The sequence below is a fragment of the Babylonia areolata genome, chromosome 18, assembly GCF_041734735.1.
Source record: "Babylonia areolata isolate BAREFJ2019XMU chromosome 18, ASM4173473v1, whole genome shotgun sequence".
NCBI classification, from domain to species: Eukaryota; Metazoa; Mollusca; class Gastropoda; order Neogastropoda; family Buccinidae; genus Babylonia; species Babylonia areolata.
The window spans coordinates 24870642-24884841 of NC_134893.1; the positions used below are offsets into that span (position 1 = coordinate 24870642).

General features: G+C 45.0%; 1 protein-coding gene across 2 annotated transcripts in view; it reads right to left on the reverse strand.

The window, feature by feature from the left end:
* The window catches only part of LOC143292584 (dipeptidyl peptidase 4-like), a 395699-nt gene extending 383745 nt beyond the window's left edge, over window positions 1-11954 (reverse strand). The window contains exon 1 of one of the 2 annotated variants that reach the window (XM_076603024.1): window positions 10905-11954. In XM_076603024.1, coding sequence (XP_076459139.1) covers window positions 10905-10997 — 93 coding nt within the window. In that variant the 5' untranslated portion in view covers window positions 10998-11954. The remainder of the gene's footprint in view (window positions 1-10904) is intronic. The other variant, XM_076603023.1, reaches the window with a different exon arrangement.
* Between the last annotated feature and the right edge of the window lie 2246 nt (window positions 11955-14200).

Consider the following 14200-nt stretch of genomic DNA (forward strand, 5'->3'; position numbering starts at 1 on the left):
GAACAACCAAACCTTCACAACACCAACACCCAAGCACTTAATAACCAAACTCTCTCAACACCAAGACCCCAGCACTGAACAACGAAACCTTCACAACACCAACACCCCAGCACTGAACAACCAACCTCTCACAACACCAAGACCCCAGCACTGAACAACGAAACCTTCACAACACCAAGACTGCAACACTTAACAACGAAACCTTTACAACACAGAGACCCCAGCACTGAACAACCAAACCTTCACAACACCAACACCCAAGCACTTAATAACCAAACTCTCTCAACACCAAGACCCCAGCACTGAACAACCAAACTCTCACAACACCAAGACCCCAGCACTGAACAACGAAACCTTCACAACACCAACACCCCAGCACTGAACAACGAAACTTTCACAACACCAACACCCCAGCACTGAACAACGAAACCTTCACAACACCAACACCCCAGCACTGAACAACGAAACCTTCACAACACCAACACCCCAGCACTGAACAACGGAACCTTCACAACACCAACACCCCAGCACTGAACAACGAAACCTTCACAACACCAACACCCCAGCACTGAACAACGAAACCTTCGCAACACCAACACCCCAGCACTGAACAACGAAATCTTCACAACACACAGACACCAGCACTGAACAACGGAACCTTCACAACACAGAGACCCCAGTACTGAACAACGAAACCTTCACAACACCAACACCCCAGTACTGAACAACGAAACCTTCACAACACCAACACCCCAGCACTGAACAACGAAATCTTCACAACACACAGACACCAGCACTGAACAACGAATCCTTCACAATATCAACACCCCAGAACTGAACAACGAAACCTTCGCAACACCAACACCCCAGCACTGAACAACGGAACCTTCACAACACACAGACCCCAGCACTGAACAACTGGACCCGAAAGCCAGCAGCCAACAGGTCCAGAAAAACACCACTCTACCCTCGACAGCCTCCGGTTGTTATGGGTTGTGAAGGTCGGAGTTATTTTGGGTTGTCTATTTTCTCTTCCAGTAAACGTCTTCTCTGTATCATCACGATGGTCCATAAACAGCTATTCTCTTGTTATTCCAGTCTGATTTTGAATACAAAATTAACATTTCATCCATATCTATATGTAGGCATCGTATCAAATGTACCGAAGGTATGTGCGTCGATGTATGTTCAAACTGATGTGCATGCGTGTTCTGCTCTCTCTCTCTCTCTCTCTCTCTCTCTCTCTCTCTCTCTCTCTCTCTCTCTCTTCTCTTCTCTTCTCTCTCTCCCTCTCTCTCTCATTTTGATGTTTGTTTCGCAGTTAAAGTATGTGGGCGCATTCACCCTTGTCATAAGGACCTCATGGCCAATGACAATAAAATGTCAAGCGATAAGCGTCTGTGTGTGTGTGTGTGTGTGTGTGTGTGTGTGTGTGTGTGTGTGTGTGTGTGTGCGTGCGTGTGTGTGTGTGTGTGTGTGTGTGTGTGTGTGTGTGTGTGTGTGTGTGTGTGTGAACAAAGGTTGCATCTATATGAAGGCAAATAAGTGTAATCAAGTAGATAGAGCGGGGAGATAGGGGAACAAATAATCATTCATTATTTTCACATTACGGAAGTCCTGGCATGGATGTTTCGTGTGTATGTTTTGGGGAACGGCTTACGCGTGTGTGTTCGTGTGCGTGTGTGTGTGGTGAATAGGGAATGTAAATGCATGGCACGAATATTATTTGAGAGGGTTGTGCTGATGGTACCTCTGTGTGTGTGTGTGTGTGTGTGTGTGTGTGTGTGTGTGTGTGTGTGTGTGTGTGTGTGTGTGTGTGTGTGTTGTGGGGAGGGGGGTGTATGTGTGTGAGTGGGTGTGGGTGTTGTTTTTGTGTTGTTTCATTTTGTTTTGTTTTCACATACAGCCCTAGTCCTTCACTGTACCCACATTGATTATTCCATGACAGATGCATGATTCCATGTGCATGAATAGAACGCACATGAAATATTGATAAAGAGAGATGGCAGAGATAGACAGAAGAGAGAGAGGGGTGAGGGGGCAGTGTTTTCAATCCATACAGTCACACAGACACAGCGGTGCAAACCAAAGAGCCAGCATTGTGCAAATAGGTACATGTGTCATGAAAACTAACAACAAAAAAAGCCGTCCCGTTAACGCACATGAGAGAGAGAGAGAGAGAGAGAGAGAGAGAGAGAGAGAGAGAGACAGAGACAGAGAGACAGAGACAGAGACAGAGAAACAAAAACAGAACCCCTGGAAGGAAATTTGAAAATGTTCTCAATGAAAATCATCCACTTCATATTACCGGTTGCTCCAAAACAAAAACAAAAAACAAAAACAAAAAAAAGTACAGATTTTCCCTTTCACTTTCATTAATGTTGCATAGCCCGACCCCATCCCCCCACGCTCCCCCGCCCCACTCCTCCCAAAAAATGCAGTTATCACTGCAATCAGTGTCGGAAACCAAAGCACAGACCTGGGATGATATAAACGGGAATGCAGGGGGCGAGGGGTGCGAGGGGTGGGAGGGGTGGGGGTGATAGAAAGCAGGTTTGTATCACAGACTCAGGGTTGTATGGGATGCAGCGAGCTGTTCACACTGTTATGCTATATAACCCCGCCCCCCCCCCCCCCTCCCCCCCCTACGGCTCCCTCACACCACCCGCGCCACACAGTGCATGTCGTCCTGTGTTGATTGGAGTTTGGTTGTGATTTCTGTAAAAAGACGTTTAACATCCGGGGATGCACAGACTGATACGAGACTGCACAGGAAAACAACAACGACCACACACGTTGATTTGTTCCGTGTGTTTTCCTTTTCTATATTATATTATCTTTTCTTTTATTTATCTTGTTCCATCTTTCTTTATGTCTAACTTTTCACCTGTCAATCGGTTTCTTTGTTTTCTTTTTCTCTTTTTTTCTTTCTTTTTCTTATTTCATTACTTTCTGCATTTCTTCGTTTTGTATTTCTTTCTTTCCTTCAATTTTCTTTATTCTATGCTATTTTTCCTTTCTCTTATTTTTTTTTTTTTTTTTTCGTTTTGGTGTTTTTGTTTTTGTGTGTTTTTTTTTCCTTCTTTTTTTTCTTCCTTTCTTTGTAATAAACCATACATAATTTTTTTTAAACAGTGCGAGGCAGACAGACAGACAGACAGAGACATGAAACAGTCCATCCGGGGAAACAGTTGGTCAGACAATGAATTTGTTGAAAACAAGGTTCACAGGCTGTGTATAAACACGGACAGGATGTCTCTAGCTCTGTCTGGAACTGCGATGCTCGTGGCGAGGGGTTCTTCCTCTGGGCTTTCGTCACCATCACTGTATCATCTGCTTCCTTATGCTGACAGGGTGCAGACAAAACAAACTCGTTACAACACAAACCACGGGAGGGGAGGGGGGGGGACAGTTTCACAACAGCGGGATTAAGCCTTTCTCTGTGACCATAACGGAGTTCATTGCAATTTGGGGGGAAACGAGGTAGAAGAGAACAGTGTGTTTATTTATATAGTCTGTTCACGTGGGTTAGTGACTTTGGCTGGTAAATATTCGCGTTTCTATCCATAATCATAATTTTTTTTTAAAAACAGTATCAAGACATAACGTAAAGTTACCGAAACTGAAAGAAGGAAGGGGAGGGAGGGGGAGAGAAAAACAGACAGAGAGGGACGGAGGGGTGAGTGACATGCAAAGAGACACAGAGACAGAACACGCAGAACTCTATACGTTGACATACACTTGTCGCATTCCCATTTAAAGACAGAGGAAATGAAGGGAAATAAATACCGTAAGAAGAACATTAACAACGGGAATGTAGACCCGATTTTTTGGTCATTGCTTGGGAGAAGTATTTTTTTCTTCATCCTATAACATGAATCATTTTTCATCATGATTATTATTGTCATTGACATTATTATTATTCAGACACCCTGAAACGCCGGAAGCAAAAGCAACACATAACCTGGGACGGAAACTGTGGGTTCACAATCAAAGGGAGCTTCTTTCCCAGGGTACCAAGGTCAGACCGCCCACATGAGGGGCACAGACTATACATCAAACTGTCCGAAACACTGCACCAACCCTGCAACACAGCTGGAGAGAGAGGGAGACACATAGGGAGAGAGGGAAAGAGAGGGAGGGAGACACAGAAAGAGATGAAGACACGGAGAGAGATGGAGACAGAGAGGGGGGAAGAGAGGGAGACAGAGAGAGACAGAGAGAGAAAGAGATAGAGAGGGGGAAAGAGAGAGAACGTGACACAGAGAGGGATGAAGACACAGAGAGAGGGGGGGAGACAGTGACAAAGAAAAAGGGGGAGAGAGGCGGAGACAGAGAGAGAGGGAAAGACAGGGAGACAGAGATAGAGGGAGAAAGAGAGAGAGGGGAGGGAAGAGAGAGAAGGTGACACAGAGAGGGATAGAGACAGAAAGAGAAAGAGACAGAGAGAAACAGAGAGAGAGAGAGAACTGATCAGCTGTGACACACAGCTTTCACCTCCTGCCGCCATTGCCCACGGGAAACAGTCACCAGCGCCAGGGAACGCAGCGAGGCCTCTGCATCTGCACCGCACATCTGTACGCCGCACACCTGCACCTCCCACATCTGCACCACACACATCTGCATCTCTAAGTCCTGCACCCCTCACATCTGCACCTCTGAGTCCTACACCCCTCACATCTGCACCTCTGAGTCCTACACCCCTCACATCTGCACCTCTCAGTCCTGCACCCCTCACCTCTGCACCCCTCGCATCTGCACCCCTCACATCTGCATATCTACGTCCTGTACCCCTCTCATCTGCACCTCTCACGTCTGCATCTCTATGTCCTGCACCCCTTTCATCTGCACCTCTAAGTCCTGCACCCCTCACATCTGCACCTCTCAGTCCTGCACCCCTCACATCTGCACCCCTCACATATCCACCCCTCACATCTGCATATCTACGTCCTGTACCCCTCTCATCTGCACCTCTCTCACATCTGCATCTCTAAGCCCTGCACCCCTCACATCTGCATCTCTAAGTCCTGCACCCCTCACATCTGCCAGCACTGTCTCCAGGGAGTGACCCCCAAGACTGAACAGGACAGCCACACGTGGGTATGGGCCCAACACAGCACGACTCAGTGACGTCATCCGATCGATGATCCACCGAACACAACATTGCAGATAATATATAATATTGCTGTGTTGGGCCCATACCCATACACGAAGAGAATTGAACAGATTGAATAAATTTTATTTTCTTAGGGTAATAGAGTAAGCAAGACATTGCTTTTTTTTTTTACCATCCAGCCGTCGAAGGGGACACACAGAGAGACAGAGAGATGTGCGCGCGCTCTTGTGTGCGTGAGTGCGTGCGTCCGTGCGTGTATGGGTATATGTGTGTGTATGTGAGTGAGACACAGAGAGAGAGAGGGGGGAAGGCTGGGATGCAGTGGCTGGTGAACAAGACCCAGATCGGGGTCAGTGTCTGCTGTCAGACGGACCATTACCGATCTATTTTGAGCCAAGCTGTTGACAATCACGTCTCCAAGTTCCCCCCCTCTAACGCGGTGTAAATGATCTACTTCTGGTTATTGAGCCAGCGGTGGAGGTGGGCGGGGGGCCTGGAAGAAAGACGCCGTGGAGAGGACGGGGGGGGGGGGGGGGGAGGATGGGGAGGGAGGAGAAGGTCCAGGCTATTATGTTTGTGCCGATCTGTTTATGCTCCTCTGTCCTGGATACCTTTTCTGTGTATACAGTGTCTGTCGGCCGGCATCTGATGATTTGGCTACTTATGTATGGTTATTCATAACAGCAATGTCATGACGACGACAACGACGGTGATGATGATCATCATCATCATGATTACATTAAATGAGAATCTCTCACGATTTCTACAATAGACTTTTAAAGTCTTGTTAAGGTCCCCCCCCCACCACCACCACCCCTCCCCACCCCCCCACCCCCTCACCCCCCCCCCCCCCCCCCCCCCCCCCCCCCCCCCCCCCCCCTCCCACCCTCAGAAGAGCGAGTGAACTGATTGTGTCATTAAAGTTATATCTTTTATGATTCGTTTGTAATTTTTTTTTAACATGTTGTTTGAGACTCGTATTCTTAACGATATATAACCACTTTTTTTTTCTTATTTGTTTCTCCTTTTGATGCATCGTCCCACTCAGTTTTGTTATAATGATGCGTTTCTCAGTAAACAGAGGACCTAATGTCAATGACTTCTGTTGTTGTTGTTTTTCTGTCACAAAATTTCAGTTAGTGCTTGATCTTTTCTTAACGATACAATGGGTTTTTTTGTGAAGCATATGTTCTCTCGTTGCTTACATTGCCATATGGTGCTATGTTTCGTTGCTGTTGATGTTGTTTCTAGTCGTTATTAATGACTCTGAATCCAGTGAATATAGCTGAGTTACCTGCAAAACCTAACGTAAAAATTAGTGTTTTGGGGCGGAATACATCGACTAATAAAGAGAATACTTGCATTTACTGAATATTTTATCAAATAATGAACATAGCAACAACAGCAAGAACAATGGGATCAAGAAGAGGATGATGAAAAAAAAGACGAAGAAGATGAACAATAACAATAATATCATCTATCCATTTATAATCATTATCAACTGGAGAGCTGGTGTTATTGCAAAATTCATTTCAGAATGGTTCAATGTTTTATAAAATGTACATTATATTAGATAATCTTACTGCTGTTTTCTTTCACACACACACACACACACACACACACACACACACACACGCACGCACACACGCACGCACACACACACACACACACACACACACACACACACACACACACACACACACACACACACACACACACACGTGTGTGTGTGTGTGTACGTGCGCACGCAATGTCAAACAAAGATACACATGAAAGTAGACATTGTTAAACATACACATACGCAGTTACGTTTGTAAATTTCCGCAGCGCTTTGCTACAACAAAACAACCAGTAATAGCATTGACATTTAAATATTTAGCCAACCACTTTATTGTGGACAACGGCACACCGATTTATACGCCTCTCTCTCTCTCTCTCTCTCTCTCTCTCTCTCTCTCTCTCTCTCTCTCTCTCTCACACACACACACACACACACACACACACATACACAGGGAAGGGAGAGGGGACAGAGAGAGACAGAGATAGATAGGCAGAGACAGACCGACTGACAAACAGACATAAAAATGGGCAGAGAGTGCTGCTTTGTCAAGATGACGCGCATTACATAATTGTTCATTATCATTACAAGATCTAGGACAGAGAGAGCGAGAGAGACAGATTTAGGCAGCCAAACAGACAAGATTGAGAGAGAAACATTGTTCCATCAAAATGACAGAATCCATTGCCAGTGTAAGATGTACAATTTAGATATTATTCAAGATTTGTAGCTATACTGTAAATATATTGACCTGTGCGCATGCCTACGTGCCAACACACACATACACACGAGCGCGTGCGCGCGCGCTCACGCACACACGCACACACACAGAAAAAAGAAAAAAGGAAAAAGAATAAAAGCAACAGTAACACGCACACGCGCGCGCGTGGACACAGAGAGAGAGAGAGAGAGAGAGAGAGAGAGAGAGAGAGAGAGAGAGAGAGAGAGGCATTTAAACGAAATCTATACATAAGACTTGTAATTCGTTTTGTTGGTATCAAATTTAGAAAATATTTGGGAATAACCGCATTCTTTGTGTTTGTACGATATTGGTAATATTGATTATTTGGATCTATAAGCAATTTATCAAATCGGTTTCTGGACACATTTCTATACAACTACAGTTTTGGAAAGGTCTGAAATATGATTTAAGGCCACATGTATGGCTTTAAGTTTAGTTTCGAAAATGGGTAGACCAAGCAGCTAGAAGAGCAGCATGTAACTTAGAAGGCAATACAACTCGACATCCAGTTAGATAGGAATGCTTTAGCAGTATAGAAAATACTAATTATGTATTGAATTCGTTTAAATGCCTTTCGCTCAAAATTTTCCAACAATATAAAATGTATGTGCGGTAACCAGATAACTGTATGCCATCTGCTCATTCATTGTCTATAAGACATTTATTTCCAAAAGTTGTAGTTCATGACTTTTCTACCAATGTTCCATTAGCCACTGAAAACATTATGAATGACTGTTCATTGCTTAGAATGCTTTCGGAAATTCTAAACTCCAGTCCAGTTGGTATCCCCCTTTGATGTATTCTAAATAATGTCGTTGTTTATTTTTGGGTTGTTGTAAGTTACTACTTGTTGATATGCATACACCTATTTTCCCTCTTATAACACCTCATTTATTACACACCGCCATCTCTTTAAACTTTTTATTTCTTATAATAGACTTATTTTCATTTCCTCTAATTCATACATGAACACTTTCGTACGTTAATAATTACAAGCATTCCCTCTCTTTCACCTACTACCTCTCTTCTTTCCGTCTAATAACACTTCAAATGAACAGACGTTAAGCTTAAGATCTTTCACACACACAAAGAAAAAAGAAAACCAAAACAAAGCGCGTTTTGGTTCTGTATTCACACACACACACACACACACACACACACACACACACACACACACACACACTGATTGAGGACCTGACACATTGAGCATATTACCATTATTTTCATACCCATGAACTAATTGAGTGTTTATCATCGGGGTTGGTCTGGGGTCGTTCGCCACGATTGGGCCCTAATTAGGGCTCTTTAAACGTTTGAAAAACAATTTCCCATGAGTTCTCGTCAGCCTGTATGGTCGTTCAGTTGTTCGTAATCCAACTCACATACGGACAGACACACACAAAAAAAAGATAGGGGTTTTAGCTGTTCATTGTCCAACTCACAGAGAGACAGACAGACAGACAGACTTTAATTGTTCATTATCCAACTCAAAGACAGACAGAGAGACAGCGAGTTCATTATCCAACTCAATTATACAATTCACAGACAGACAGACAGACAGACAGGCATACAGACAGACAGACAGATAGGTACAGAGAGTTTAGTTGTTCATCATCCAACTAACAGACAGACAGATACAGAGAGTTTAGTTGTTCATTATCCAAGTCACAGGCAGACAGACAGACAGGCAGACAGACAGACAGATACAAATAGTTTAGTTGTTCATTATCCAACTCACAGACAGACAGACAGAGAGTTTCATTGTTCATTATCTAACTCACAGACAGACAGACAGACAGAGAGTTTAGTTGTTCATTATCCAACTCACAGACAGACAGACAGAGACAGAGAGTTTAGCTGTTCATTCACCAACTCACAGACAGACAGACAGAGAGTTTAGTTATTCATTATCCAACTCACAGACAGACAGACAGAGACAGAGACTTTAGTTGTTCATTATCCATCTCACAGACAGACAGACAGAGACAGAGACTTTAGTTGTTCATTATCCAACTCACAGACAGACAGACAGAGAGTTTAATTGTTCATTATCCAACTCACAGACAGACAGAGACAGAGACTTTAGTTGTTCATTATCCAACTCACAGACAGACAGAGGGTTTAATTGGTCATTATCCAACTCACAGACAGACAGACAGAGACTGAGACTTCAGTTGTTCATTATCCAACTCACAGACAGACAGACAGACAGGCAGAGAGTTTAATTGTTCATTATCCAACTCACAGACAGACAGACAGAGACAGAGACTTTAGTTGTTCATTATCCAACTCACAGACAGACAGACAGAGACAGAGACTTTAGTTGTTCATTATCCAACTCGCAGACAGAGACAGGGTGTTTAGTTGTTTTTCTTTGTTGCTGTATGTTTGTTTTTTGTGGCCCAAAGCAGTGTTCACGATTCTCGTTTCATGGACAGTTTCAGTGATGAAGTACATGTTTTGAGGTGTCTGGGTTTTTGATTGCTCGAGTAGTGTGTGTGTGTGTGTGTGTGTTTGTGTGTGTGTGTGTGTGTGTGTGTGTGTGTGTGTGTGTGTGTGTGTGTGTGTGTGTGTGTGTGTGTGTGCGTACGTGCGTGCGTGCGTGCGTGCTTGCGTGTGTGTGTGTGTGTGTGTGTGTGTGTGTGTGTGTGAGTGTGCGAGTGTGTGGATATGTGGGTAGGTGTAAGTTCCATATGAAGGATAAGATAAAATTCAGATTAAAAAAAAAAAGATAAATAAATAAACAGAAATGATGAAATCAAGTTCTTTAGAACACGCACTTACAATTCAGCTGTAGATAACAGAAGCAACAAGTCGACGCCAAGACAAATGCAGGAAGTGACCACCCAGACAACGTGTTGGCCACGTCCACCAGAAAGTTTCGTTGTTCATTATACAACTCACTGACAGACCGAGACGGAAAGAGAAAGTTTAGTTGTCCATTATCTAACTCAGAAACAGACACAAAGACAGACAGAGACAGGCAGTTTAGTTGTTCATTTTCCAACTCACAGGCAGACGAGTTCAGCTGCTCATTGTCCAACTCAAAGACAGACAGAGAGTTAATTGTTCATTTTGAAATTCAGACGGGCAGAAAGACAGTTTAGATGTTCATCATCCAACTCACATACAGAGTTCAGCTGCTCATTATCCAACTCAAAGACAGACAGAGAGTCAATTGTTCATTTTGTAATTCACAGACAGACACACAGACAGATAGACAAACAGACAGACAGACAGACAGAGAGTTTAGATGTTCATCATCCAACTCGCAGACGGACAGAGACACAATGGGTTTAGTTGTTCATTATCAAACTCACAGACAGACAGAGACACAGAGAGTTGTTCACAGCCCAACTCACATGCAGACATACAAATACAGAGAGTCAGAGACTCTCTGCCGTATAAAACATCATCATCATCACCACCAGCAACAACAACAACAACAACACCAAAAGCACCAACAGCAGCACACGGACTGTACTCACGAAGGAGTCCCATCTCCTCTTCTGGCCCACCACTTGCACACAGTGGTCGGAGGGCGCGCGCCACACGTGACCGTTGTGCTTCACCGACAGCATGACGTCATCACCGCACGCGTCACTACTCCAAGCGTGTCATCTGTGACGTAGCTGCAGTATCCGAGAAGCCTCGATGGTCAGACCTGTGCCCCTGACGTCAGAGTTGAAGCATGTCATGAACATGCCTGAAAACAGTTCGGTGGTTGTGTTTTCGGCAAAGGCGCCGTCAACGCCAACACAAACACGTCATCGATGACCCAGTTAGAACTCTCCGTTTTCTGGATCAGCCGACCTTTCGTCATTTATCCACAGTGTCTTCAGGAAAACAGCTGTAGAAGTTATCACAGAAACCTGTGTTTTCTATCAGCTAACACTGAAACTGTCTGCCGTGTCCAACATATGGGGTTTCTTACAAAATTGCCCCAGACGAAGTCTTTGTGCGGGTCATTCTATTCCACATGTCTTAGAAATCTCCATCAGCCGTTCGTTGTTGAGCAGCTGTCCGTGCGATGCACGCGCTGTCTGCTGTTTTGTGAGAACAGCTTCCGTCTTGAGCAGCACAACTGTGTGCAGGGAGATAATAGCCTTTGTTTCAGCGTGGCATCACATCAGTCATAGGGACGAAATGTCACAGGTTTTTGGGAAAGTGAAAAACGCCGTTCATTCATCAACTGGACTGAGAGGACGAGAAAAGAAACGATAAATACAAGAGCTAATTTCCGTGAAGATGTTTTTTGTTTGTTTTGTTTTGTTTTTCTCTAAACCTGACTTCTAGCTTTCCGTGGACGAGGAAATGGGATTTCTTTTCCACCCCCAGAGTCAAACGCTGGCAATGCTTCCTTTCTCACTTAGTGTTGGCGTGAGATGTAAAGTGGGCACATGCACCAGGCAGTGAAGTTACGTCATAATGACAGTACAATTCTCAGCGTTCTCCCCGTCCACAGCCTGACGCAAAGAAGAGCCGTGGCGGATGTTATGTATAAAGTTTGCTGGGGTTCGCCTGCTGGGTCGTCATGTCTTTCTGTGGTTCTGAACACTTTGTGTGTGTGTGTGCGTGTGCGTGTGCGTGTGTGTGTGTGTGTGTGTTCCCGTGAAGAAGAAAATAAAACTAAGAGAACTCTACAGACTGTAAGCGAAAATCGATTTCTGACACAGAAGGTGAGTAATAAGAGTCCAGTTTTAATTAAGATAGGCAATACGTGGTATTGGAAGATGACCGCTATGATTCCTGTTCTCATAAAAACAGACGATAAATCGTCATCTGTTCAAGCAACACCACCACACCATGTCCTAGGCGTCACCAATGAAAAGTCCTTTCTTTCCTTACATCGTCATCAATGCAAGGCCCGCCCGTCTTCAACGTTAAGTTTCTGACGTCATCACAATGGTCAACATTAAGTTTCTGATGTCATTTCAATGGTCAACGTTAAGTTTCTTATGTCATCACAATGGCCATCAACATGAAGTTGCTGACGTCATCACAATGGTCACAACGTGAAGTTTCTGACGTCATCACAATGGTCACCAACACGAAGTTTCTGACGTCATCACAATGGGCGATGCGTCGTCGTCAGTGACAGCATCTTGACATCACCGTGTCGTTACGCCGTTAGGTGGCGGTCAGAAATAGGTCACACCACCACGCTCCACCGCACACCGGGCTTGTCACGACGTTGCTGTGGTCAGGTCAGTGCCTTGATGTGTGACGGCAAGGGTTACACCTGTTGACGAATGCATACAGCCACACACATGACAACAGATAACACTACATATATCACTGACAGCCCTACTGTCCCACGTGCAGAAAACACTTCACATATCACGGGCAGCCTGACTGCCTCACGTGCAGAAAACACTATATATATCACCGACAGCCTTACTGTCACGTGCAGATAACACTACATATATCACTGACAGCATTACTGTCCCACGTGCAGATAACACTACATATATCACTGACAGCCTTACTCTCCCACGTGCAGATAACACTACATATATCACTGACAGCCTCACTGTCACGTGCAGACAACACTACATATATCACCGACAGCCTTACTGTCACGTGCAGACAACACTTCACATATCACGGGCAGCCTGACTGCTTCACGTGCAGAAAACACTACATATATCACCGACAACCGTACTGTCCCACGTGCAGAAAACACTACATATATCACAGACAGCCTTGCTGCTTCACATGCAGAAAACACTATATATATCACAGACAGCCTTACTGCTTCACGTGCAGAAAACACTATATATATCACAGACAGCCTTATTGCTTCACATGCAGAAAACACTACATATATCACAGACAGCCTTACTGCTTCACGTGCAGAAAACACTTCATATATCACCGACAGCCTTACTATCCCACGTGCAGAAAACACTACATATGTCACGGGCAGCCTTACTGCTTCACGTGCAGAAAACACTACAAATATCACTGGCAGCCTTACTGTCCCACGTGCAGAAAACACACACACTGCTATATAAATAAACGTATCATTACTTATCATCATCATTATTACACATACCACCGACAATCTTACTGTCCTACATGCTGTGCAGTGCACACAGCGTGTCTTCCCAACAACTCACACACTACCTCCCCTGCCGTCGTTGACAACAACAACAAAAAAACTGGACACCCTGGTTTCTTTCCCGCTGCACCAAACCGCTCCTTCCCCTCCCTTTCGCTGCAGGTCGGGGGTAGGGAGGGGGGGGGGCGGAGGGGGCGTGACGCCAGCCACACACTGGGGGGGGGGGGGGGGGGTGGAAGCAGGAGGGGTGTTTGGTGGGGGGGGAGGGGTCTCTCTCTCTCTCTCTCTCTTTCCCTGCACAGCGACAAATTGCCAGCCACAGCACGTGATCATCGCTCCCGGAATGCGCACCTGGCCTACATGTCACTAACGTGACGTCCTGACCCCCGGAGAGAGAGGGGGGGCCAGGGGTGAAGGGAGGGGGGGAGAGGAAGAGAGGAAGTGGGGGTCCCTGAGCGCAACATCTGAAAAGAGAAGAGATGATGAATGGATGTAACTTGCAGGTAGTTCTAATTACAGATTTGCACCTGCCCCTCAAAAAAAAAATCAAAAAACAAAAAAACCTGCACCTGACGGCGGTGGTGCCAACAGTGGCGGTGGGAATCAGAACGGCGCTGACAACAGACGTGCAGGAAGTGTAGAAACCCAGGAGTCTTGTCTGCCAAGGCCTGCTGCTTACTGCTTGTGCGTATTTTCCAACCTTCGTTTTCTGGTTGGGCT